The sequence below is a fragment of the Drosophila serrata genome, unplaced genomic scaffold (genome assembly GCF_035046125.1).
Source record: "Drosophila serrata isolate PLE 108 unplaced genomic scaffold, ASM3504612v1 contig_272, whole genome shotgun sequence".
NCBI classification, from domain to species: domain Eukaryota; kingdom Metazoa; phylum Arthropoda; class Insecta; order Diptera; family Drosophilidae; genus Drosophila; species Drosophila serrata.
The window spans coordinates 4,907,753-4,930,124 of NW_028257170.1; the positions used below are offsets into that span (position 1 = coordinate 4,907,753).

Sequence of the window (22,372 nt, forward strand, 5' to 3'; positions counted from 1 at the left end):
CTTCTATATTATTATCCATTATCACTATATAAGTCGGACTGAACGAATATATCATATAGCTGGCATAGAAATTTTCGAATAATTAAAAAAAATAAAAATAATTATAACTTTTTCAGTTTTCAACATATTTTCATCAAACTTGAAATATAGGCACTTTGTATTATTCTAGAATTTCGGTTTTAATTTTATGAAAATCGGACGACTTTATTATATAGCTGTCATAAAAACGATCGTTAAATGTAGAGAAAAATGCAATGTGTAGTGGTAGGTATTTCTTCGATGTTTTTCAACATAAATATTTATATATTGTTTATTATATTTATTATTAATGATTTAATTGCAATCTGCAAGGCCTTAAAAACTTTTTCAGGCCTAAGATAGCTTCCCTACTGGTTTTTAAGTTATTTTTCTTTTTATATATTTAGCTTATTTTTAATCAGAATCTAGCTAATTCGGTCGGTCATCACTTGGCATCACTGGTCACCCAACTGGATTGCTTGGAATGCAGCGGGAATACTCTAAAGCATTGGACATACTTCTCCAGGAGGCCGAGGAGCTGTGCATTGGCAGCGATGTTGCTGAACTGGACCATGTGCCCACAGCCGTGGAGTTTTGCCGCGACTACTATGCCAAGAACCAGCCGGTGGTCATCCGGCAGGCGCTCTCGTGGCCGGCAATCGGCAAGTGGACGCCGGAGTACCTGATCCAGGCTCTGCACGATAGGATCGTGGACGTGGCCGTAACACCCAATGGCTATGCCGATGGCCTGGCCACCCAGAAGGGTCAGGAGTACTTTGTTCTGCCGCTAGAAACGAAAATGAAGCTGTCGGAAGTGGTTCGCCGCATGGATGATCCCACTGGCGCCGTTCACTACATCCAGAAGCAGAACTCCAACCTGAGCGTTGATCTACCAGAATTGGCCGCCGATCTACGGGTCAGTGACCTGGACTTTGCTCAGCAATCGTTCAACAAACCGCCCGATGCCATCAACTTTTGGCTGGGGGATGAACGGGCCATTACCTCAATGCATAAGGATCCCTACGAGAACTTGTACTGCGTGATCTCCGGCTACAAGGACTTTATCCTCATCCCGCCGCACCAGCTGAGCTGTGTGCCGCGCCGCATTTATCCCACGGGCGTGTACAGGACATCGGAGAGCGGGCAGTTCCACATCGAACCCATTAGGGACGAGGAGGGCGGCGTACAGCTCACCGAATGGGTCAGCATCGATCCGCTGGCTCCTGACTTTGCCAAATATCCGGAGTACGCGAGAGCCAAACCGCTAAAGGTGCGCGTCCACGCTGGAGACATCCTGTACCTGCCCAACTACTGGTTCCATCACGTGAGCCAGAGCCACAAGTGCATCGCTGTGAACTTCTGGTATGATCTGGACTACGACAGTCGCTATTGCTACTACCGCATGCTGGAGCAGATGACATCCCGAGGGACCAACTAGGCGCACCCAAGAATACGTTACCTCAGGGATCTAAAAGCAAATCCATATCGTTCGTCTTCGGTGTGTAAATATATATTTATAATTGTTACATAATTTAAAGTTAATAATATAAACTAAAATCCAATGGAAACATAGGACAAAAGACAACAAGGATTTAACGTCTGTGAAAACAGTAAATGAGTGAAGTATCTGTAGTGAGATTAGGAATGTGTGTATTGTGATAGCTCGTCCGCATCTTTCGTCTAATCCAAACTGACGTCTGCTTTCTCCCCGCTAGAGGAGTCGCCGGCTGCCTCTCCTCCATCCGCCTCCTCGTCGGGATTCTCGTTGTTCTCGCACTCCAGGTCGACATTGCCCGAAGAGGAGACGTTCATCTGATCAGCCTCGGCCAGATCGGCATCGTTGTTAGAGTCCTGCGACTGAGATTGGGACTGCTCGCGATCGCGCTTATTTGCCTGCTTCTTGGCCGGACTACCGGGAGCAGGAGACTCCTTAGACTTGACCTTGCAGCTTCCCTGTTGCGGCTGCTCCACCACGAACAGTTGCTCCAGATAGGAACGGTACCAGAGCAGGAACTCATCGCGTTGCCGCGGTATGTCCATCTTCTTGATCTTGGCGTAAATGCGCTTAGGCGAGATTAATGGAGAATTGGCAGCCGAGTTCTGAGCAGCGGTGGCCGTCAGCTTGGAGACCTCGGCCAGCAGAGAGTCGTTGATAACTGTGTTGTTGTGTGTCTGGTTGCGAATACGCCTGATGATGTACTCGATCAGCTCATGATCCGGAGTCACTTCGACGATGGAGCATGTGGCAGATGCATCTAGTCTTGATCCAGAAACTGGTTCCATCGGCACCTTGAGCATTTGCTGGCAATAAAGACGCAGTTGGTTAAGCTTGGCACAGTGATAGATCCAAAGGTCGGATAGCTATGGGGTTAGTGGATTACTTCTATGTCTGCTAAAAGGATTCCTCCCATAGGGAAATTTGTATAAATTTTTTGTCTGAACTAAGAGCTCTGGGAACGGGACGGGATATATGTATAACCCTTTACTTACATCGTGATCCTCAGATCTCGCTGTAGACTGTTCCTCCGAGGGACTGGTTTCGCTCTCCTCCAGATCATGACCGTTCTGAGGGATGACCACGGTTAACTGCTTTACTGGCGACGTTTTCTCGTCTTCTGGCCGATCGCTGTCCAGCTGTAGACGCATCACTTCCAGGGGCGTTTCACTGCGACTCTCGGTGGCCTCCGCATCAGCATCTGCATCCGCATCCGCATCCCCTGAAGCCTCGTTCTCGTCCTGATTGAGGGCTTTCCGCAGATTTTGTGGCTCTTGGGACTGCTGCAATTGATGCTGTTGCTGCTGCTGCTCAAAGAGCGTCTCAAGTCGGCGGTAGACATCCTCCTTAATGGACTCGTAGAACTTGGTGGTGAACTTGTCGTTTTTAAGTGCATTGACCAATAGATTACGATTCAGTTCCTCGGAAGCCGTCTCCTCGGTTTGCTCCAGCGCATTGGACTCGTCTGTAGCCGCAGCTTCCTGGCCAAGAAGGGGAGTAGTGTCGGCACTCGCCACTACTTGAGGCATCTCGAATTCCATGTACTGAGCCGGCAGCTCGAAATCGAATCGAAGGTGACGTTGCTGGAGGGGCGTCAGCGAAACCGCTGAAGTGCTGGGCTTGGCCGGTACCTTATTCCTCTGATATAACGGACTGTTGCCGTAGTTGACGTTCATATTCAGGTTGGAGGAACTGGGCTGCTCGGGCTCCTCATCTCGCAGCGTTGAAAGCTGGGGACGACGACGATTGCGACGTCTACCAGAGCCGAATATAACATTGTCGTGATTTTCCTCCACATCGTCCATGTCCTCGTCGTCGTGATCATGATCCGCATGTGATCCAGGATCCTCGCGCCAATCACGCTTCCTGGCACTGCCACCACTGTTGTTGAGATTGTTGCTGCCAGTGGCGCTGGTGCTACTATGCAAAGCGGTTAGTGGCGACTCAAAGAACTGGCGACGCTGTTGCTGCTGCTGTTGTTGGTGAATTAAGCCATTACGTGAGGACGGCGGTGCGCCCAGGAGCTGCGACGGCTGAAAGTAGCTGGGACGCGCCCGCTGCCGGCGATATAGCTGAAGGTCCACGTTTAGCTCCTCGTTGCTCTTGTTCGAGAGAAGATTCTGGCGTGAATGGCTGCAAAGGCGCACGGTTATTAATGGGTTAATGCAAGCGGCTAGCAATCGGTTCAAGCAGGGGTTAAGTATCAAAGACATAAGACTGATAAACTAAATATTTTAGTAGCTTCCCCATAAACCTTGTTAGTATTGGGTGTTAGTCTTGGTTAGTCACTTTCAACTCTGTTAATGGAACAAAATTTAGCTTGCAACGACTTGGTTGCACTTACCGAGGCACAGAATTGAAAATGAACTCAAGCCAAATGGTTGGATATAACTTTTATTGCTTGGACCTTCGACCGCACCCATAACCAAACCCATGTAAAAAAAAAAACCCATCACCGAATTCGTAACATTTACCTGCGGAAGTTGTCCCAGTAGTTATTGGCTCGATTCCCTGGAGGCACCTGGTTGTTCAGGGTGACACCAGTGCCACCGGATACTCCTCCTCCGCCGGGCGCTCCACCCGCTCCCTCGGGCAGCGAGTGCAAATTGTTGGCGTACTGGTTTTGGGTCCGAAGATTCGCGTTATTTTGATGGATCGTGTTATTGTGGTGGTTCATAAAAATGGGCCCGGGGCTCGAGCGGTAGGTGGGCGGCGACAGAGGCGTCTCGTTGTTGTAATGCGTCGGTGGTGGCGGAGGAGCGGCATTGTTTAGAAACGGCTGCTGCTGATGCTGCGGCGGCTGCTGATGATGATGAGGGTCTCCCCCAGTGCGGTGACAGCTTCGTTGATAGTTACTGAAGGCGCTTTGGTGGGCGCTGAAGCCAAAGAGCTGTTCCGATTGGGCACGGCTGCTACCCATACACAAGTTATTGGGCGTCTGACCAATGCCCGGGCCCACCGAGAGATTCGGCGGCGGCACCGACTCAGAGCGCAGCCCAAAGCTGTGATCCTGGCAAGCCACTACACTCAGACGATCTTGGAGCTAGACGACGCAAAAGTTAGCCAGTGTTGGAGTAGAAACTAAGGAGTAGGCACTGGCTTACCGAGTGTATTTGGGTGTTGAGGTTGTCAATCTCCCGCTGCTGATGCCACAGCGTTTGATTGCACTGGCACACCGAGTTAATGAGCATCTGCTGCGTCTGCATGAACTGCTGCAGCAGCATGGCATCGGACGATGCGTTCGATCCGGAGGCGTTCGAGGAGCCCATTTGTGGAGCTGCCGGCGGTGGCTTGAACTCTGTTCCGGCGTTGGCGGTGGCCTGTCCATAAATCGGTTGCTGGCCGTGCCAGGCACTGCCGGCGTTATGAGAGGCTGCGGAAAAGGAAGCAGTCTAAGAGACACAGCTTATCAAAAGCAAAAGCACAACTTACCCCACATGCCCGGAACTGGCGGCATCGGCGGCGGCATATACTGCGACCTGCTGCTGGAAGGCAGACTGTCGTTGCCCATGGAAAGGGTATCGATGGTCACGTTTAGGTCGTCTTCGTTGAGCGTGGACGGAGGAGCCGGCGGCGGTGGTGCCTGTGTGCTGTTACTCGGCTGACTGCGACGCTCCTCCACCACTGTGTTGGCCGAGGCGACACGCTTGAGTGTGGCCGAGGAGGCTGTGCGCGCATTGGCAAAGTACTTGTCGCTGTCGGTGTCGTCGTTGCCCTCGTCGTCCGCCTCCGAGGTGGTGTTGTTGCTGGCCACATAACGCTGTTCAAGCTCCCGCTGCTTCTGTTCGTACTCCTTGCGAAGCCGCTCGCACTGCAGGCGCAGTTCGTCGCGCAATTCCTCCTTGCTGGGCGTGGCCTGCAGCGAAGTGTCCACCTCAGATTGATCCTCATCCTCTTCCTCCTCCTCCTTTCCTGCCACCTGCCGTTGCCTCATGGGCGTGGGAGTTGGAGTGAGACTACTTCTCTTCAGCGCGTCCTCGCCCATTTGGACAGCGGCTGCAGCTTGCTGCTTGCGCCGTTCGATTTCTGCCTTGAGAGCCAAGATGCGATCGCGCTCTTTCTGCAAGCTGACAGCTTCGGCACGCAGCTCGGAGGTGACATCGTTTAGGGCGAAGAGCCGCTGGGCAATCTCAGCCGGTAGTTCGCGCTCCACGCTGGTTCGTTCCTCACTTCGTCGCTCCAGTGCGGCGCCCATGGCGGGCACGCTTTCCTCAATCTGGCTCACCGTGTTCAACATGCCCTTCAGTGTGGCCATTTGGGCCTTGAGAGCATTGATGTCGGCCGTTTTCTGGTTAATCATGTTCTGGGCGTGGAGGGCTCGTTGTGCTGCATTGGCCGCCTCTTGTCGCATGATGGGCACGTTTCGCGTGTACTCCACTGGGACAATTCGCTCCTTGGCCGCAGATCCAGCTGGAGCAGAAGTTGGAGCTGGAGCTGTCTTAGCCGGAGGCGTAGGAGTTTCCTCCTTGACGGGCCTGGTCGTCTCCCTGGCTGCGCGGTTGATGCTGTTAAGCTCATCTACAAGGTTACGCATATCCTCCCGCTGGCTGCGCAGAGATTCCAGTTTCTCTTGTAACACCTGTTGCTCGGCCAGGATCTCGGGTCCGTCATCGCCCAGCACGGAGCTCAACTCGTTCTGGTTGTGGATGAAGGCGGTGAGATTCTTCATGCGCCCCACCAGGGATGCCATGTCGTCCTGAACCTGCTGCACCGACTCGTACTTAGGCGCCTCCCCACCATTGCTTGTATGGGGCAATTGATCAGCCTGCTGGCGAAGCTGCTCCATCTCGGTCAGGTGGGACTTGGCCAGGTTCTGGATGTGCAGCAGCTTGGCCTGCTCGTCCTGCAGGTGCTGCATGTTCCGGTTGGAGGCCTCTAGACGCTGCTGCAGCTCATCGAAAGTGGGAGTCGTATCGGGCGTTGGCGTCTCCAGGACGCTGTGCAAGGACTGAATGGACTGGGCACGGTTGTCGCTCATCTGTAGACGAAATTGCTTCACTAAATGGGTACTGTTTGTTGAAGTTATGTTTTGTCAGCTTACCTCGCTTAATGCAACATCCTCTAAGCTGGTCGAATTGACGATGCCCTCGTCCTGCTCGCCGCTGGGATTGATCTCGTGCACCATATTGATAAACTCCTGCAAGATGAGTATTGAGGTTATTTAGCCTTAAAAGAATATAACCCTCCCTCCTCACTTCTAAACGGTTCGAACTGGTCTGTTGTCTGTTGCTATTCAGATTGTCGACAAACTCCAGCATGGAACGCAACACGTCAGCTTGGGAGCGACCGGGTTCGCTTCTGGAGCCCAAGCCGGGAGCCTCTGTGCCGGTATAGTTTCCGTTAACGTTTAGGTTCCCGTTTGTGGTGCTGGTTGTGGCGTTTGGTATGACCACACCAACTGTAGCATTCGGGGGCGTCGACTGACGCAAACGCTGAAGGGACGACGAGGATGCAGGGGCTGCAACAGATGTGGATGGCGACGATGTCGATGGCTGATGCTGGACGCGTTGCACGGGACGCACGGGGAAACGATAACGCTGCTGCTGCTGCTCCTGCAATTGCTCTGCCAGGAAGAAAGAGAGAGAGAGGAGGCAAGTTCAGTGCTAGCGTTGGTGTGGGGGCTGCGGACAACACCGTCTTCGTGGGCGTTTATTTTTGTGTGCGGAGTATTTATAGAACATGAACTGGCGCACTGATCACTGTGTGGGCCAGCGGCCAGCACTTGGCCAGGTGCGGATATTGGAAATTACTCAATGAATCCGGAATGGAATTTGTGTCTTCTCTGAATGTTCTAGGAGCTCACCTGCTGAGTCGAAACTGCTACTGTGTTCCGCCGCCAATTGACGCAGGACTTCGCGCTGCTGCTGCTGCTGTGCCGGTGGCCTGGTTTCCTTTGAGCTATTGGCTGACACCTGGTCTTCCGGGGTTCGGATCTGGCCGTTGGTGATGCGTGCACGCAGGAGCAAATCCTTGAAGCAACAGCAAACAAAGGTTAGCAGAAATATTAGCAGCAGAAGGGCGGCAATTTTGCTGCTATCTATATAATGTATATATATATGTATATCTGTCTATTCAGATATATATATATATATAGAAGGCCGATCGAGATTCAATGTGCGCTGTGGCTGCGTTCGTTTTCGCTACTGAACCAGTGGCCAACGATCGCTGGCCAAGATGAGTGCAAAGTGTATTTATAAATCGAGAGAAGACGCCTATGTGCTCTTCTACGGCGTGGACAACTCACGTTTAGTTTCTTCAACGTCTCCCGCTGCAGCGGCTCCACAAAGTCCATGTCCGGCTCGCCCAAGTGCTCTTGCTGACGGCGGGATCGAGCGGATCTGTTGGACGCCGATCCGCTTGCGGGGGCTCCATTCACTTGAAGCTGCTGCTGTTGCTTGGGCACGGCGCCGGTAGCTCCGCCCACGGAATTGTTGTTGTTGCTGGCGCTGCTGCCGTGGTCAGCAGCCTGCTTCAGAGGCGGCGCCATTTTAAAAACTTAAAAAACAATAACTAAATATATGCGTATGGAAACTAGGAAATTTTAATTTATATTTTTTGTTGTACTCCAACTTTGTTTTTTTTTCTTGTCTCTGACAGCTGACAAGAAATATCGGTGATAACGTAAATAAAACTAGCGAATATCGATACATATTAAAATGAATATTCATAAAATGTTATAAATGATTTAACGTACAAATAAGATATATATGTAGTATTTTTTCTATTTGCTCTTGCATTTTGCAATTATTTAAGGAATCTGTACATATTTGATTTTTAATAATATTGTCGAATTTTAATTAACTTATCGATATATCGATGCCTTCAATGTCAAAAATATCGAATAATGGGGGTTATCGAGACATGTAACCGCCAAAAGCTTTTTAAAATAATCGTTATATTTAAATTAAATAAGATGTGAAAACATGTGAAGAGATGTGATAAAAAAATATATATAAAAATTCAATAAATTTTAAGTACGATACAAATTTCGTTCCATTGTTTTAATATTTCTAAGGAATTCTACACATGATATTGATGAAATTTATTATAATTTTTGGAAAGATCGTAAAATTTCCAATTACGATATTGGCATATTGGTTCTTAGCAAGTCTAAGATTATAATAAAATTAGCACAAATTACTGGGCAGGCCCATTAATTAAATACTTTATATATACCGTTTTAAAAGGGTTAATTATATATTTGTTAGATAAGTATACATTTTAGAGTTATTCATATTAATGATACACTCCAATCTTTTGGTAATTCAGCATTTATAAGTAAGTTATTTTCCCTGTTTGCGTTGAATTATCTCCTCCTTCAGCGCCTTGATACGATCCCTCTCCTCCCGCAGGCTCTCCGCCTGACCCCGCAGATCGCTGGTAAAGTCCGTGAACATGTTGAGCATCGTATTCAGCAGCTCCGCATTGTCGGCAGGAGTACTTTGACTGGAACTTGGCCCCTCGGTGGCCTCCTCCGATTCGGTGGCGGCCACACGTACCTCAGAGGTTGTGGATTGACGACTGCTCGTGCTGGAGGAACTGATCTGTGTTGTCTGCCTGGTGGACATGTGCTCCTCGATCATCTTGGTGGTATCTACCATGTGCTGGACACGCTTAAACTGAGCCTTCAGTTGGGCTATCTCGTTGAGCTTCTGCTGCAGGTAACTGGCCGTCTCCTCCTTGTCCTCCTCTTCTTCCTGGGTCTCTGGAGCAGTTTCCTCTGTGGGGGTATCAACCGAAGAGGTCGAGGACTGTTCTGTCACTGCTTCCACTTGACTGGCCTCCACTTGACTAGATTGTACTTGGCTGGTCACTGTCTCCTCTTGCACCATGCGGACAGACTGCCGTTGCTGATGACGCTGGGCATTCAGTACAGTGAGCTCGGCGGCTCGCAGCCGGAGGGTCTCCATCTCCTGGAGCAACTCTCGGTGCTCCTCCTGCATCTCCTGTAGTTGCCGATTAGAGGCTGCCAGGCGCTAAAAAAGTAAGAAAAACTATGTTAATTATATGTGCTACAAAATATCTTATTTATTTTAAGACACAACTACATGATGTATTCTTCAACCTTTATGACTGGTTCTGGCATTTTTAGAATGCAGAATCTGCCTTGAGTGACACAGAGACCTTTACATATTTCAGTTGTATTGTTCTAGAATTTTCGAAATGACTTGCGTTTTATATGCCAACCTTTTCGTTGAAAATAATGTGTAAAGAAAATTAATTAAATGTACCAACAAAAACAATGTTAATGGCCATAGCCACCTACAACATGTACATATGTAAATTATTAAAAAAGAATGTGCTTTAAGAGCCAGGGAATTCTTTATGGTAGCATAGGGCTTCTAATTAAAATGTATAAGATATAATTAACCTTAAAGGTTATTGAATTAATAGATTTCTTCTCGATGATCTAAGAATAATCTATGTTAATTTATATTCTAGATTACAGCTTACCTCACTGAGTGCGGCATTCTCCCCGTTTTGGGGCCTATTCAGCTCGTTGACCATTTTTTGTTCAATGTGCCTGAAGAAGAACAGAGGAAATCTTTTGTATTACTTACTATATGCACACATATCCCGCACATTAATGACTTTTTTTCCAATACAAACACAGGCCCACCGCAAGGCGGCACTGTCTATAAATAAATTCTCATTTGTTGAATTCACTTCATGCTTTGACTAATGTCAATCATTTTGGCATCTCTGAAGACAACATATCCAAATGCAGTAATTATGCAAACTTACACTTAGGTATGAGTTTCTCTCACCAGTTGATGAATAATTTCTTTTAAAATAGTATTCAATTTGAATCCACGGAGCAGCGAGCAGTGTTCGAAGAGATGCCCCAATTCCAACTGAAACGAAGTGCCGAAAACGAGAATTTTTCAAACGATACTCGAAGTGTTCGTAGAATTTCGTGGATCAGGCGGCGAGTGTTTCGGTAATGATGTGAGAGATCTTGTATCTTATATTCTAATTATATACACAGAGAGAAATTTACCCTTGGGAAGCTTTAATAATGGCAACAAAAAAGTTGTTAGTTCCTGTTTTAAAAGGTATTCATGCCATGGCTTTTTGAACCATTCAGAAGTAGCTTAAATGTTTGTATAAGTAAATAAAGAAGTATAAGTATTACTTCCTATTTATTATTACCAATATATTTTATTTCTATATACATTTATATAATTAACCATATTCGAATATTATCTAAAGATACAATACAAGATGCAATCTTTTGAGTCAATGTAAATGCATATAGATTAAACCCAGGAAAGACCAACTGTAAGCCAAAAATTATACCACTCAAGAACCCTTGTTTCCCTAGAATTAATATGTCAGCTGTGTTAACATCGATATAGAGATATCACAATCAGTTGAATGTTTGAAACTGAAATTAGCAAATTTTCACAGGCTGCAGAAAGCAGTTGGAATAAGAAGCTAATGATGAGTAGAGGTGCGTGAGTGGAAGAGCTTATATTCATGGATACTCTAATAATTAATATATTTTCTGTTTTAAAGAACTTTTACTAGTGATTACTATTTTGGCATGCGGAATATTGGCAACCAGAGCTGAGGATGGCACAACAACTAAAATAGAGGCTGAAGCTTCTTCAAGCACAAGATCTCCCGCGTTCGATGAGAATGATGAAGATAGTTCCTTAATTTTGGGTAACCTCAGTCTATGCGGAAATGTGGCGGATAATGTGTTCCTGCCCTTTGTGGGAGACTGCAATAAGTATTATCTATGTCGGTGTGAGTAGAGATCTATAATTAAACCTAATTATTTTATGACAATTATTTATTCTAAATTATTTAAGCTGGCCAGGCCATAGCCCTGCAGTGTGAATGGCCCTACCAGTTCGATGCTCCCAGCCAGAGCTGCGTGAATCCCGGCAAGGCAGACTGTCTGCCCACCTGTGAGGCCTTCAACTTTACCACCTTTAGTTACCAGCGCACCTGCACCAAGTACGTGCTCTGCTACTATGGACGTCCTGTCCTGAGGGAGTGCCATGATGGCCTCCAGTACAACTCCCAAACGGATCGATGCGACTTCCCCAAGAATGTGGACTGTGTGGAGTCAGAGTGCTCCATCTACTACAATGCCTATCATTTGCGTTATGTACCCAGCAAAGTGTCCTGCGAGAAGTACTTCCTCTGTGGTAATGGAGTTCCTAGAGAGCAGACCTGTACGTCAGGCTTGTACTTTAGCACCAAATGCGATTGTTGCGATATTCCATCAAATTCAGATTGTCAGGTGGGTTTTGTAGTGTATATCCTTTAATTAGCTGAGTATTACGCTTTATTCTCTTAGATCCCTGCTGATCAGCGGAAGGCGCAGTTCTTCTCCCGTCTTCATCCTGGAGTAGTTGAAGGAATTTGTCCTCCTACAGGTATCCACATCTTTGCCCACGAGTCACGCCAGGATGCCTACTATTACTGCGTTGAAGGTCATGGTTTGATCCTGGACTGCTCTCCGGGTCTTTGGTATGACCCTAAGATTCAGGAGTGCCGTGAACCCCATAATCTAGGCCGTTAAAGCGGATTGAGTCAATAAAATACAATAAAAAGAGAAGTGAATTTCTTAGTTTTGTATCTAAAAATGTATGTTTAATCCTTTTAATCCTTTATTGTTACGCATGCTGAAGTTTGGAATGGGTAAGCCAGGATACCCTACGTTTTCTAGTTATTGCTGCTTTTCACGTTGCTTCCTTTCAGCAATTTCTGTGGCTTAAGCTTGTGATTTATGATTTCATATTAAAGAAATTTCAGAAATTACAAGGAAATCCGTTATGAAAACTTTTATTATCAATATTTAAACGCCTACAAACTGCGGCTCTCGGCACTCTTCACGCTGGGCATCGAAGACCAGACCTGGTGTGCAGTCCAAGATGACACCGCGTCCGTTCAGACAGTAGTAGTACGCCTCCGGACGCTTCTGGTGGGCAATGAAGTGGGCTCCCTCCTTGGGGCACTCGATATCGGCGCTACGTGGAGGAGCGCGGGCGAAAGGCATGATGTTGCGCTGCAGACTCTCAACCTGAAAGAAAAGACATCAGGCTTTAGATAGATCCTAAGAACCGAGGATATGTCCTAATACGCACCGTACAGTTGACCTTGGAGGCAAAGTCGCAGCTTTGGGTCGTCGGGTTGTACTGCAGACCATAGGAGCAGTTCTGGACCGTGGGCAGGCCGTTCAGACAGACGTAGTACTTGTTGCAGCTTGCCTTGCTGGCTATGAAGACAATGTCCTCGGGGTTGTTCTCCCTGATGCACAGGTTATCCGCACAGTCCACATACTGGGGGTAATCGCAGCGATCGGTCTGGGCGTTGTATTGCAATCCATCGGAGCAGGCACGTACCACTGGGGTGCCATCGAAGCAGAGCACATACTTATTGCAGGTGCGGTCGTAGCTGAAGGACTCTAGACCACGGGCCTTGCACGACGGGATGCAGGTGGCCTCCATCACATCCACGCACTGCTGGTCGCGGGAATCGAAGAAATACGTTTCAGGACACTCTCGAGGAACAGGCGTCTCACCTGGAGTTGGAATTGAGAGACCATTGAGTTTTATCCAAGGAGTCTAGTGGAAGTCTACTCACTCATGCACAGGTAGTACTTGCTGCAGTTGCTCACATGCGGCAGGAACAGATTATTGACCACATTTGAGCAGATGTTGATATCGCTATCAGCGACTCCACATGCACCAATCAGGGCCACGATTGCCAGCAGGGTCTTGGTGTACATCACTAAAAATATATTGATTTGATTTTAAAACTGGCGAAACTCCTAGGTGCAGGTCCGACTCACTCTTTGGGCTCGGCTTCCTCCACTCACTATTGCCTTTGATCAGAAAACGGGTCTATTTATGGCTGAAAGTCTTTTGACAATCAATTTGCCGTTTGTTTTGGTTCACTGCGAATTGGAAAACTTATCAGATGAGGATGCATGATTTTCTATTGTAATTAGAATCATTCAAATTCTTCTGGAGTAGATAGTGATGAACATGAGCCAATCTGGAGGTGGTTCAATCAGCAACCCCTTCTAAAATTTGAAGTACTATCAAGCATTAGGAAACACGTGTAAGGGTGAGTCACACTGTTGTACTTCTGATCTGTTGTAATTGTAACATCTGGTTGGAGAGATAAGATAGTTATTCCAAAGTAAACTTTATTATTAGACATGTGCATAGTGAAAAGTTTATGGGGTTTGAAGCCTTAATGTTTGAGGACAACATTGACTTTGAAATGTAATAAAACCGTACAAATTATAAATAAATTATTAGAAGGGTTTTATATTCTAGGACTTCCAAGATCCTGTACTTAAGTGATCTCTGGAAAATTTTCCTACCCAGCAATGAAGACAAATGGATTTTTGGTTAATGATGGTTAATGATGAGATATGATATCCACGGTTTCTGGGAACCAGCCTAAACTTAGCATTATAAGCATTGTCTCAACTTATCGCCATGTTTGGCGCAGATAAATTGACATTTGAAGTGTTTGGCGAAATTAGGTAGTTCGTCTGAGAGAGGCGTGTGCCGAAATTAGCAAGTGATAAGACCAAGTTGGCAAGAACTCATTAGGCGTTAACAAAGAGAACTCAAATGATACGACTTATAAATTGGATATTTTCCAGACAAACAGCAAACAGTTGGGCTGCACATCGCAAACTGTTCAGGAGTAAGTATCTCTAGAAACCACTATTTATTTCTTCAGTTAACTATTTTACATTAACCATTGGCAGTGAAGTGGCTAATAAACTCTGGCTTTCTGCTCACCCTCTTGCTGGTGGATCGTGGACGAGCTGACGAAGACCTTGTGGTAGCACCCGAACCTGGTGATGATGGTAATATTGAGGATGATATTTCCATCAAGTATGACATTTACAATAGCAGCATAAACATATGCCACAATGTGGCAGATGAAGTCTATCTGCCCTATGTGGATGACTGCGATAAGTACATCGAGTGTCAGGGTGAGTTTAGAGCCAATCAGGGGCATGATTAATACATTTTATAAATTAATAAATTGATTTATAATTAAGATGGCAAGATAGCGAAAATAGGCAGCTGCCTGGAGCTAGAGAGGGCAACTCCCACCCTTTGCCTTGACGAGGGTAAGTCCTGCAATTTGGGCTTCGACCCGGTCTTCCAGGTGTGCACCTACAGGAGCAAGGTGCAGTGTCTGCCCACCTGCGAGAGCTTCGCCTTGAGCAGCTTCTGCTATGACAACACCTGTACCAAATACGTTCTGTGCTACTACGGACGTCCAGTGCTCCGGCAGTGCCACGATGAGCTGCAATACAATAATAAGACCGACCGCTGTGACTTTCCCCAGTTCGTGGACTGTGTGGCCAATGATTGCTCTGCCACCAATAATCCGAACAACATTACCTACATAGCCAGCAAGGCAGCCTGCAACAAGTACTTTGTCTGCTCCAACGGGCGACCCTGGGAGCAGGAGTGCTCCGCCGGTCTGCTCTATAATCCCGAGTGCCAGTGCTGTGACTATGCCAAGAATGTCGAGTGTTCGGTAAGTGGTTCTTAGGAAAAATTACCTTTAAAGATGTTCCGGATTACGTTTAAGATCTGTATCTTTGTTTTCTTTAAAGATTGATGCCGCGGCCAGGAATATTAAGCCCTACTCCAGATCCCCTCTGCGCCGAGCTGACATCCAGTGTCCCCAGGTGGGAATTCACTTCTATCCCCACAAGTCTCGCCGAGATGCCTACTACTACTGCGTCGATGGACGAGGAGTCACCTTGGACTGCACTCCAGGTCTGCACTACGATCCCAAGGTAGAGGAATGCCGCGAACCACAGTACGTGGGTCTTTGAGAGCTTTGGAAATAATAAAAATATAATGAAAATGAAAAAGGAGGAGGGTGCATTATAAGTCTAAGCCACTACCCCTTTCTCCAAGTGTACAAAATGATCTTTGCGGATATCTATCGACCTGCTTAAGCTCTTTTCAAAATACTTTCACTTATCGGTATCGATAGAAAACGCGCCAAAAGCTTTAAAGTTTTTAAAATTTGAATTCAGAGCGCATGTGCCGTGCAGCCACCATAATGTTGGAGAGAGTAGCATTTCTCTCACTTTCGCTCTCTCCGCCATTCATGCTATGCGAAGTGCTGCACCCGCCCACCCGCTCGCCCACACTGGCGCATGGCCACACATACAGAAAGCAACAACAAAACGCTGTCTGCTGGCAAACGAAAAAAAAATAACGAAAAGAAGAGCCCCACTGGGGGAGAGGGTGGGTGGTGATGGTGGGGCCGACGCAAAGGGGGGTGGTTTGGCCGTCTGCGAAACTCATGAAAGTGAAAACGAGCACGGCGCTGCTGCTGCTGCTGCTAATGCTGCCCAGCAGCTGCATTCGCACATTCAGTTGGCTGCGAGTCCTTGCTCCGTTCGAATCGGAGGCGCCGCACATACCACCCACCGCCGCTCCCCCGTCTTCGTTGTCGTCGCCACACATCGTCCCCGTCCGCCGTTGCCTACGCCTCTGGAAAATACAGTTATTCGAGCGCGATTCCGCGGCAAGGAAAGAATCTCCTTGCACTGAATTGAATTGAATTGAATTGAAGTTTTGCAAGTCGCGTGAGTCCTTCGCGTGAGTGAGTGTGAGCAGCTCCCTTTAGAAGGATATTTATTTCTGTGTGTGCTCTCGCCTCGTGTGTGTTTGTCGGGTCAGTTGAGCGTTCAAGGACTCTGCTGCAGCGAAGAAAACCAGAATCAGAAACAGAAACAACAATATGTATGCAATAACGGCCAGAAACGTGACGGCCGCGTGCCAATAAAGCCATAGGAGAGGGCATTGAAAAGCTGAAGGGGAAATATCTGAGAGCTCGAGAAAATATATATTGCAGGTAAGAAGAAAGCGTGCTGCACTTGAAAACAACCCACACACATAGATACAGTACTTCCCACACCCACAAACACACGCACACAGGCACATTGCACCGCATTGCTCATACGCAGCGTACGCCATCAAGTGGGCAGGCAGGGAGGCATTCAGTATCAGTCCCTGGCTGCACCTCTCCCCTTGGAGCCACTCGAATGGGACAAATTCACTTCCCGCCAACGAAATATCGCATATAAAACGAACGCTCGTCCCCCGCTCCCAAAGAGCTGAAATAATGGCAACGCGCAAAGGTTAACCATCCGAGTGAGAGTGAAATGGCGAATGTACATATGTATTGAGGGGGGTTGTTTAAGCTTTAAAGTTTACAAAATTTCTGTTTTGTTTTGGCATCTTTTCCCCATGACGCATAAATTTCATCTGCCGGAGGTGAGGATAACGCTCGGGTAAACGCACAGCGGCAAACACAAATGTCTGGCATTTCATTTATGCAATGGACGGTCAAAAGAGGTTGGGATAGCTCCCCAATTCCCAAGAATTTCCCAGTGCCCTGGCCAAGGAATTTCATTCAATAAACATTTCTCTGTATGTTTCAGTCTGTGTCATCTGGCAAATTCAATGGAGGTATCCATTTCCACGGCAATTGTCGTTAAAAAGTAGAGTATTTGGTGCTATTTGTTTAATTCTAATAGAATTTGAATAGCTATAATTATATTCTCATACTTTCAAACAAAAATTATTACAAAAACTATTAATAATCTCTTGCTGTGCTTTAAATATTTTTCATTAACTTTTGAATAGCTGACATTATCTCTATCTTTTTTCATTAGATTAGTTTTGATTTCCTGTTGGCACTTTGCCCGTGTCCAATCCTCCCCTGAATCACTAGGGCCTCTTTGGACGCTCCACATTCAGCTGTTTCCGTGGTGTAGCGGTTATCACATCTGCCTAACACGCAGAAGGCCCCCGGTTCGATCCCGGGCGGAAACATGTATCGAGTTCTTTCTAATACAAATTGGAAGGACTTATTTTTTTAAATTTAATTATTTTTTTTTATAAAAAAAAAAACATACAATAGGAAGCATTAAACATTCAAGTACAAGACTTAGGACAGTTTAAGTTTGTTTCAGGTCAGGCAAACTTTTTAAAATAATTTTGTACAACGTATTCAAAGGATTCGTTAGTGTCTAGAAGGCTTCCGGTGTGCATTCGTTGAAATGTAGGCAATGGAAACTCAGCTAATGAGTTTGTTGATAATCAGAATCAGCTGTACATTTTTATATAGTAAACTATAAGTAAAAGATCACTATTTTTTATACTAGTTCGAGACATTTAGGTAAAGGTATCCCCACATTTTAATTCTATAGAAAATGTTTGCAATTAGTAGTATAGATTGTTTGATTAATTTACTTCAATAATGGATAACCCTATTAGGTTAGATTGTTTGAACAATTTACTTCAATAATGGATAACCCTCTTAAATGTTTAAATTACAATTACAAAAATTACGATTTTCAGACATTTAACCTTTTAAAAATATTTAAATCCAAACCAAAAAAACCATTACAATTAAACATTCAAGAATCATAAAATTCAAAGCCGAACATTATTAATACTAACAAAGAGTTATTTCTAATCATTTTTCTATCTTATCTTTTATTAAATAAATATACATATATTAAAAAAAGGTATCTAATTATAATAATTAAAGAAAAAAAGTAAATTTCAACATGTTTCCGCCCGGGATCGAACCGGGGGCCTTCTGCGTGTTAGGCAGATGTGATAACCGCTACACCACGGAAACAGTTGAAACTTGCGCGTCCCAGAGGCCAACTTTAATGACCTCAGCTGGCGGCAGGCCAAGAGTAAAACGAGTTCAGTGAATAAAATCGGAAGAGCTTTTGTGTCTATTTAAAGTGAATATAAAGTGAATGCTTCAAGGCGACCCAGAGTGAGTCCAAATGATTGGGCAGTTTGCCATCGAAATGGTAATGAGATATTTTGATAAAAGAAATATTATTTGGGAGGTGCTGCTGGGAAATTGATTTATTTAGTGGCTAAATATTAATTATATCGAAATAAATGGGCATGCTTTGTGGGAATTTAAATTCTTCCTTTGCTAATAATAAGTGGGTGTCAGAACAGAGGCATCCCTCAGCTGAGACAATGTCAATGCCCGAGTTCCTTTGAGTTCCGCAACAATCCTGGCCAGGCAAATCAAGCTGAACTTTACCCTGTCGAGTGGCAACAAAACTAAATCGCAGGCATCCGTTGGGGGCTAGGACGAGGGATGCACAAAGCCAAATCATTGAACCCACAAACAGGACTCGCAGGACGAGGGGGACGAGCGAACACAAGCCGAAATCCGAGTGGCGCCAGGCGAGAAAATGGAAACGAAATGAACCTATCAAAAGGTTGTCAAAATGTCTCTTTTAAATATGTTTATTTTATTACCCTGGCCCCGTGCCTGGGTATTTATTTATTTGCACTCAGAGCTCCGGCATTGTGTTGTGTAATGCTCTTCAGCTCGAAGAAGTTGCTGACAGCCATTGAACTTTGAACCTTGAGGCCAGAACAGAACAGAAAAGTTGCCCAAGTAAAAGTTATTTTATGTGCTTGATTGTTTATAATTTGAAAAATTCATTATTTCTCTGGGGCTATTTAAGTGCGCTGCTGGCCGTTGTCAGCCTTGATTGCCTAATACCGCAGAGGCACGGTTCAACGAACAGTTAAGCAAATGCAAACACCGGGCACAATGGGACACAAATGTTCTCCTCCCAGGAAAACAGTCAGCATCATAATCCATCTTTGAATAGTTCGCGAACCCGAAAGTCTCGTCTTCAATGAACAAAGCAGGACCTCACAAAGAGCTTTCCAGGGTGAAGGGTTTGTCTCCGCGAGAACTCTTTTCTGACGCCTTCTAAATTAATAAATTACTTTTATATATACTCACGCATTTATACAAAAATTACTCCTAGTCAAAGATCTGATAATTTATTCTGTCCAAACCCCATTAAGTACGCCACTGGCGAGAAATATCCTTTTCCCACACAACCACTAATCTCAGTCTGTGTGTTTTGGCGCGCTTGGGGCTTTGGTGTTTGGTGTTGGGTTTGCTGCCAATGACACGGGAAGTGAAAGCGTTCAATGAATGTTTCATTTTTCGGTCGGGTTCCTTGACCAGGAGAACAACCTTTGTTCCCTGTTGCACCTTCGTCGAGGGGCGCACAAAGAGGAAGTGTGATGGCAGGCCAGGACCATGACCAGGAACTGCTGGAGGCGAGGGGTCCGGGTCTGGCAGTCAAGGAAGACGACTGAGGCAGCCTCATAAAATGCGATGCGCACGTTTCCTGTTTTGGCTTTTTGGGGGATGCAAACCGGTGGGAAGGGGGGAAGTGCAGGCGAATTCTAGGCATGGGCACCGGGGATAACTCTCTTCCGTCTGGCAGACACAAAGCCAAATGAGTCAGAGACGCTTTGTCTAGTCAAGGGCTTCCCCCTGCCAAACACACAAACACAGCGTGAACTTCAAATAAGTTTGCAGCACTTAATGCCAACTGTCTGTCTGTCTCTCAGCACTTAAAGAACATGTTTTCGAGATGTATCCGTATTTTTCCCTCGAGACTTAAAGTTTCTTCCTCTTTACCTTGAAAGGAAATGATTTTAAATTCAAATAATCAAAATATATTAAAGTTATATCTCCTTTTCCTTTGCAGTTGAATCCTCCTGTGATAGCTATGCATTTCTGGATCGACAAGCGCTCGCAGCAGTGCGGTTTTGGACGCTCTCGCGTGGCAGCTTCGCTTTCCCATGCCGGAAGCGGTCTGAGCTATGGTCATCCGCCGAGGAGAGCCAAGTCCACCAGTTGCAGCGGTAACAGTGCAGGCAGCGTCGGTGGAAGTGGCCAGGCCATGCCCTCGGTGCATCGTACCTTGCCACAGGCACCCTACGACCTTCACCAGCCGGGAACGAGTCGTCAGTCGCAGTCGCAATCTCATTCGCATTCCCAGTATGCAAATAACAACTCGCACCAGCAGCAGCAGCACATGTTGCAGCAACATTCCAGCGGTGGCACCAGCAACAACAACATCTCGAACAGCAGCCATCATGTGTCTGCTGTCGGAGCACCAACCACTGCCAGTAACAACAACAATGCGGCCTCTTCGGCAGCCGTACTGACCGGAAGCGGAACCATCGTGCCCCTTGTGGCACGTGGCTCGCACTATCAATACCATGGCAGCACCCGTTATGCACCAAGGGCACAACAGCAGCAACAGCAGCAACTGTTGCATCAGCAGCAGCAGCAACAGCAACATCAGCATCAGCAGCAACATCCACTGCAGCAGCAGCAACACTACAGCTATCATCACCCGCAGTTTGGCAACATGGCGGTGCCTGTGAGACACTACGACTCACATCAGCAGCAGCATCATCAGCAACAGCAGCAGCAGCAGCAGCAGTATTCGGGCCATGTGTACGCGTAAGTACATGAGACATAAAAAAAAAGTTATATAATAAATATAAAGTATACGATCATATTCCAGTGACGATGCCTACAGTGCTTATCACCATTCATCGCATCACCAGCACGGCAGCAGCAATCATTCAAGCAGCGGCAGTCACAATCCGCGACCATCGACAGCCAATGCTGCTCCACGTCGCCACAATTCCAGCAACAGCATGAGGCATTCCTCGGCGCCAGCCACAACCACATCCTCAACCGGGGCAGTCACATCATCATCATTAGCAGCAGCAACGGCAGCGGCAGAAGTGACCACTGCTGCTGGCACAACGGCACCGGTGGCTGCAACAACTCCACATAGCAACCAGCTGCAGCAGCAACATCATGCGCTGCTGCAACACGCGGACTCGCAGCTGCTGCCCAGCCACCTGAAGTGCGGTATGTGCGCGTCCCTGGTATTGGCTTCAGTCTTCGTGGCTGGGACCAAGTTCTACTTTGACCACCAGGGCACCGGCTTGGAGGTGCTCATCTTCTGCGCCTTCTCGGCCACCTTCTTCTTGGCCGCCTGCATGGTCAGTCTGTGTCGCATTCCCAAGGGACTGCTCTCGAGTGCAGGTCGTGCTGAGGCACGGGCAGCTGTGTGCCAGAGTCGTGGGGTTAACTCCTCTCTGGCGGAGTTCGATGAGAGCCCTCCCCGCGCCTGTGTGTACCAGATGAGGGTGCCCTTCCAGGAGCAACAACAACTGACCGCCGGAAGCCCACCGGCAGCGGCGGCCACTGCGGGTCCGCCGCCCTACCACATAGCCATACTGCTGCCGGAACAGACGCCGGCGGCGATGGGCAAGCAGGTGCCCCTGGATGAGTCGCCGCCGCCGTCTTACGACAAGATCCTGGTATAGGGACCCGGAGCCGATCCTTGACCCTCAATGCACAACGCCAAGTACTTTTGCTCAGTATTTTTCTAAAAGAGATATCACCATTTATATGAACATTTACACGGCATATATGTATATTTAAAAATAGATATAGAAGATATATATCAGATAAACATATACTATATATGCGTACACGAGAATATGTACTTTTAAGCTCCGGAGTAATATTTTTACAATTTCTAAGCCCTCTACTAGAACCAGACTCTTCCATCCCCAAGGCCCAGACCCGAAACATGTCTTCTTCTACTGTCATTTTTGTTCTGTGATATGCTCAAGAGATCAAGAAGTCGTAAGCTATATAGATCAACGTACATATGTATGCCTGTGTGTGTTAAACAATTAGCTACCAACCAATCAGCCAATGCAACGAGAATAATGTAGAAATTTGCTGGTACAGTAAAAATAAAGGGAAATCAAGCAGCAGTATTAGTGGGCAGTTAATAATAATAATTAATTAACCAACCATGTGGAGGCATTCACATTTCAAATACGCAAAAGAGAGAGTGCAATATATATTAAGTAAGAATGATACAAAAATTAAATAAAATCAACAGGAGTTGTATTAAAAATTAATTAATTGTTTTAGTCTTTGTAACAG

The 22,372-nt window shown here is 46.5% G+C and overlaps 7 protein-coding genes and 2 non-coding genes across 12 annotated transcripts; 5 read left to right on the forward strand and 4 right to left on the reverse strand.

Annotated features, from left to right (window-relative positions):
- Nucleotides 1-132: 132 nt before the first annotated feature.
- Nucleotides 133-1,598, forward strand: JMJD7 (Jumonji domain containing 7). Of its 2 annotated transcripts, none has more exons than XM_020947422.2 (2): nucleotides 133-264; nucleotides 441-1,598. In XM_020947422.2, exon 2 carries the CDS (start codon nucleotides 503-505, stop codon nucleotides 1,454-1,456), a length of 954 nt encoding a protein of 317 aa, XP_020803081.2. In that variant the 5' UTR covers nucleotides 133-264; nucleotides 441-502; the 3' UTR covers nucleotides 1,457-1,598. The 2 variants fall into 2 exon arrangements, with proteins under 2 accessions (XP_020803081.2, XP_086690543.1); XM_086834417.1 differs by having other exon boundaries at nucleotides 156-264; nucleotides 426-1,598.
- On the reverse strand, nucleotides 1,513-8,493 carry cmb (combover). 2 transcript variants are annotated; one of them, XM_020947421.2, is made up of 9 exons: nucleotides 7,758-8,493; nucleotides 7,317-7,482; nucleotides 6,709-7,076; nucleotides 6,555-6,650; nucleotides 4,946-6,491; nucleotides 4,618-4,886; nucleotides 3,988-4,556; nucleotides 2,509-3,646; nucleotides 1,513-2,319 (listed from the first exon to the last, which is right to left on the reverse strand). In XM_020947421.2, the coding sequence occupies exons 1-9, from the start codon at nucleotides 7,998-8,000 to the stop codon at nucleotides 1,699-1,701; spliced, it is 5,016 nt and encodes a 1,671-aa protein (XP_020803080.2). In that variant the 5' UTR covers nucleotides 8,001-8,493; the 3' UTR covers nucleotides 1,513-1,698. The 2 variants fall into 2 exon arrangements, with proteins under 2 accessions (XP_020803080.2, XP_020803079.2); XM_020947420.2 differs by having other exon boundaries at nucleotides 1,513-2,379.
- A 193-nt stretch (nucleotides 8,494-8,686) lies between these two features.
- LOC110179830 (uncharacterized) lies at nucleotides 8,687-10,456 on the reverse strand. Of its 2 annotated transcripts, none has more exons than XM_020947438.2 (3): nucleotides 10,282-10,456; nucleotides 9,968-10,037; nucleotides 8,687-9,489 (listed from the first exon to the last, which is right to left on the reverse strand). In XM_020947438.2, exons 2-3 carry the CDS (start codon nucleotides 10,019-10,021, stop codon nucleotides 8,797-8,799), a joined length of 747 nt encoding a protein of 248 aa, XP_020803097.1. In that variant the 5' UTR covers nucleotides 10,022-10,037; nucleotides 10,282-10,456; the 3' UTR covers nucleotides 8,687-8,796. The 2 variants fall into 2 exon arrangements, with proteins under 2 accessions (XP_020803097.1, XP_020803096.1); XM_020947437.2 differs by having other exon boundaries at nucleotides 10,259-10,411.
- Nucleotides 10,457-10,838: 382 nt separating this feature from the next.
- LOC110179837 (uncharacterized) lies at nucleotides 10,839-12,125 on the forward strand. The gene is made up of 4 exons (XM_020947445.2): nucleotides 10,839-10,967; nucleotides 11,033-11,266; nucleotides 11,332-11,768; nucleotides 11,826-12,125. The coding sequence occupies exons 1-4, from the start codon at nucleotides 10,892-10,894 to the stop codon at nucleotides 12,048-12,050; spliced, it is 972 nt and encodes a 323-aa protein (XP_020803104.2). The 5' UTR covers nucleotides 10,839-10,891; the 3' UTR covers nucleotides 12,051-12,125.
- Nucleotides 12,126-12,296: 171 nt separating this feature from the next.
- LOC110179838 (protein obstructor-E) lies at nucleotides 12,297-13,259 on the reverse strand. Its single transcript, XM_020947446.2, has 3 exons — nucleotides 13,115-13,259; nucleotides 12,616-13,052; nucleotides 12,297-12,551 (listed from the first exon to the last, which is right to left on the reverse strand). Exons 1-3 carry the CDS (start codon nucleotides 13,257-13,259, stop codon nucleotides 12,327-12,329), a joined length of 807 nt encoding a protein of 268 aa, XP_020803105.2. The 3' UTR covers nucleotides 12,297-12,326.
- An 859-nt stretch (nucleotides 13,260-14,118) lies between these two features.
- On the forward strand, nucleotides 14,119-15,350 carry LOC110179839 (uncharacterized). Its single transcript, XM_020947447.2, has 4 exons — nucleotides 14,119-14,194; nucleotides 14,259-14,489; nucleotides 14,559-15,046; nucleotides 15,126-15,350. The coding sequence occupies exons 1-4, from the start codon at nucleotides 14,119-14,121 to the stop codon at nucleotides 15,348-15,350; spliced, it is 1,020 nt and encodes a 339-aa protein (XP_020803106.2).
- Nucleotides 15,351-15,852: 502 nt separating this feature from the next.
- On the forward strand, nucleotides 15,853-22,344 carry LOC110179828 (uncharacterized). The gene is made up of 3 exons (XM_020947434.2): nucleotides 15,853-16,384; nucleotides 20,094-20,857; nucleotides 20,922-22,344. The coding sequence occupies exons 2-3, from the start codon at nucleotides 20,115-20,117 to the stop codon at nucleotides 21,736-21,738; spliced, it is 1,560 nt and encodes a 519-aa protein (XP_020803093.2). The 5' UTR covers nucleotides 15,853-16,384; nucleotides 20,094-20,114; the 3' UTR covers nucleotides 21,739-22,344.
- TRNAV-AAC (transfer RNA valine (anticodon AAC)) lies at nucleotides 17,295-17,367 on the forward strand. The gene has a single exon. It is a non-coding gene; the product is annotated as a tRNA-Val (tRNA).
- On the reverse strand, nucleotides 18,109-18,181 carry TRNAV-AAC (transfer RNA valine (anticodon AAC)). The gene has a single exon. It is a non-coding gene; the product is annotated as a tRNA-Val (tRNA).
- Nucleotides 22,345-22,372: the final 28 nt, after the last annotated feature.

Coding starts and splice junctions, on each gene's coding strand:
- JMJD7 (XM_020947422.2), top strand. CDS start 503: ATGCAGCGGGAATACTCTAAAGCATTGGACATACTTCTCCAGGAGGCC.
- LOC110179838 (XM_020947446.2), bottom strand. CDS start 13,259: ATGTACACCAAGACCCTGCTGGCAATCGTGGCCCTGATTGGTGCATGT. Junction 13,053..13,114: donor CAAGTACTACCTGTGCATGA/GTGAGTAGACTT, acceptor TTCCAACTCCAG/GTGAGACGCCTGTTCCTCGA. Junction 12,552..12,615: donor CCTCCAAGGTCAACTGTACG/GTGCGTATTAGG, acceptor CTTTTCTTTCAG/GTTGAGAGTCTGCAGCGCAA.
- LOC110179828 (XM_020947434.2), top strand. CDS start 20,115: ATGCATTTCTGGATCGACAAGCGCTCGCAGCAGTGCGGTTTTGGACGC. Junction 20,858..20,921: donor TATTCGGGCCATGTGTACGC/GTAAGTACATGA, acceptor ATCATATTCCAG/TGACGATGCCTACAGTGCTT.
- LOC110179837 (XM_020947445.2), top strand. CDS start 10,892: ATGTTTGAAACTGAAATTAGCAAATTTTCACAGGCTGCAGAAAGCAGT. Junction 11,267..11,331: donor TAAGTATTATCTATGTCGGT/GTGAGTAGAGAT, acceptor AAATTATTTAAG/CTGGCCAGGCCATAGCCCTG. Junction 11,769..11,825: donor CATCAAATTCAGATTGTCAG/GTGGGTTTTGTA, acceptor TTATTCTCTTAG/ATCCCTGCTGATCAGCGGAA.
- cmb (XM_020947420.2), bottom strand. CDS start 8,000: ATGGCGCCGCCTCTGAAGCAGGCTGCTGACCACGGCAGCAGCGCCAGC. Junction 4,557..4,617: donor TCAACACCCAAATACACTCG/GTAAGCCAGTGC, acceptor TGCGTCGTCTAG/CTCCAAGATCGTCTGAGTGT. Junction 2,380..2,508: donor CGAGATCTGAGGATCACGAT/GTAAGTAAAGGG, acceptor CTAACCCCATAG/CTATCCGACCTTTGGATCTA.
- LOC110179839 (XM_020947447.2), top strand. CDS start 14,119: ATGATACGACTTATAAATTGGATATTTTCCAGACAAACAGCAAACAGT. Junction 14,195..14,258: donor ACATCGCAAACTGTTCAGGA/GTAAGTATCTCT, acceptor AACCATTGGCAG/TGAAGTGGCTAATAAACTCT. Junction 15,047..15,125: donor CCAAGAATGTCGAGTGTTCG/GTAAGTGGTTCT, acceptor TTTTCTTTAAAG/ATTGATGCCGCGGCCAGGAA.
- LOC110179830 (XM_020947438.2), bottom strand. CDS start 10,021: ATGGTCAACGAGCTGAATAGGCCCCAAAACGGGGAGAATGCCGCACTC. Junction 9,490..9,967: donor AGAATGCCGCACTCAGTGAG/GTAAGCTGTAAT, acceptor TTACTTTTTTAG/CGCCTGGCAGCCTCTAATCG.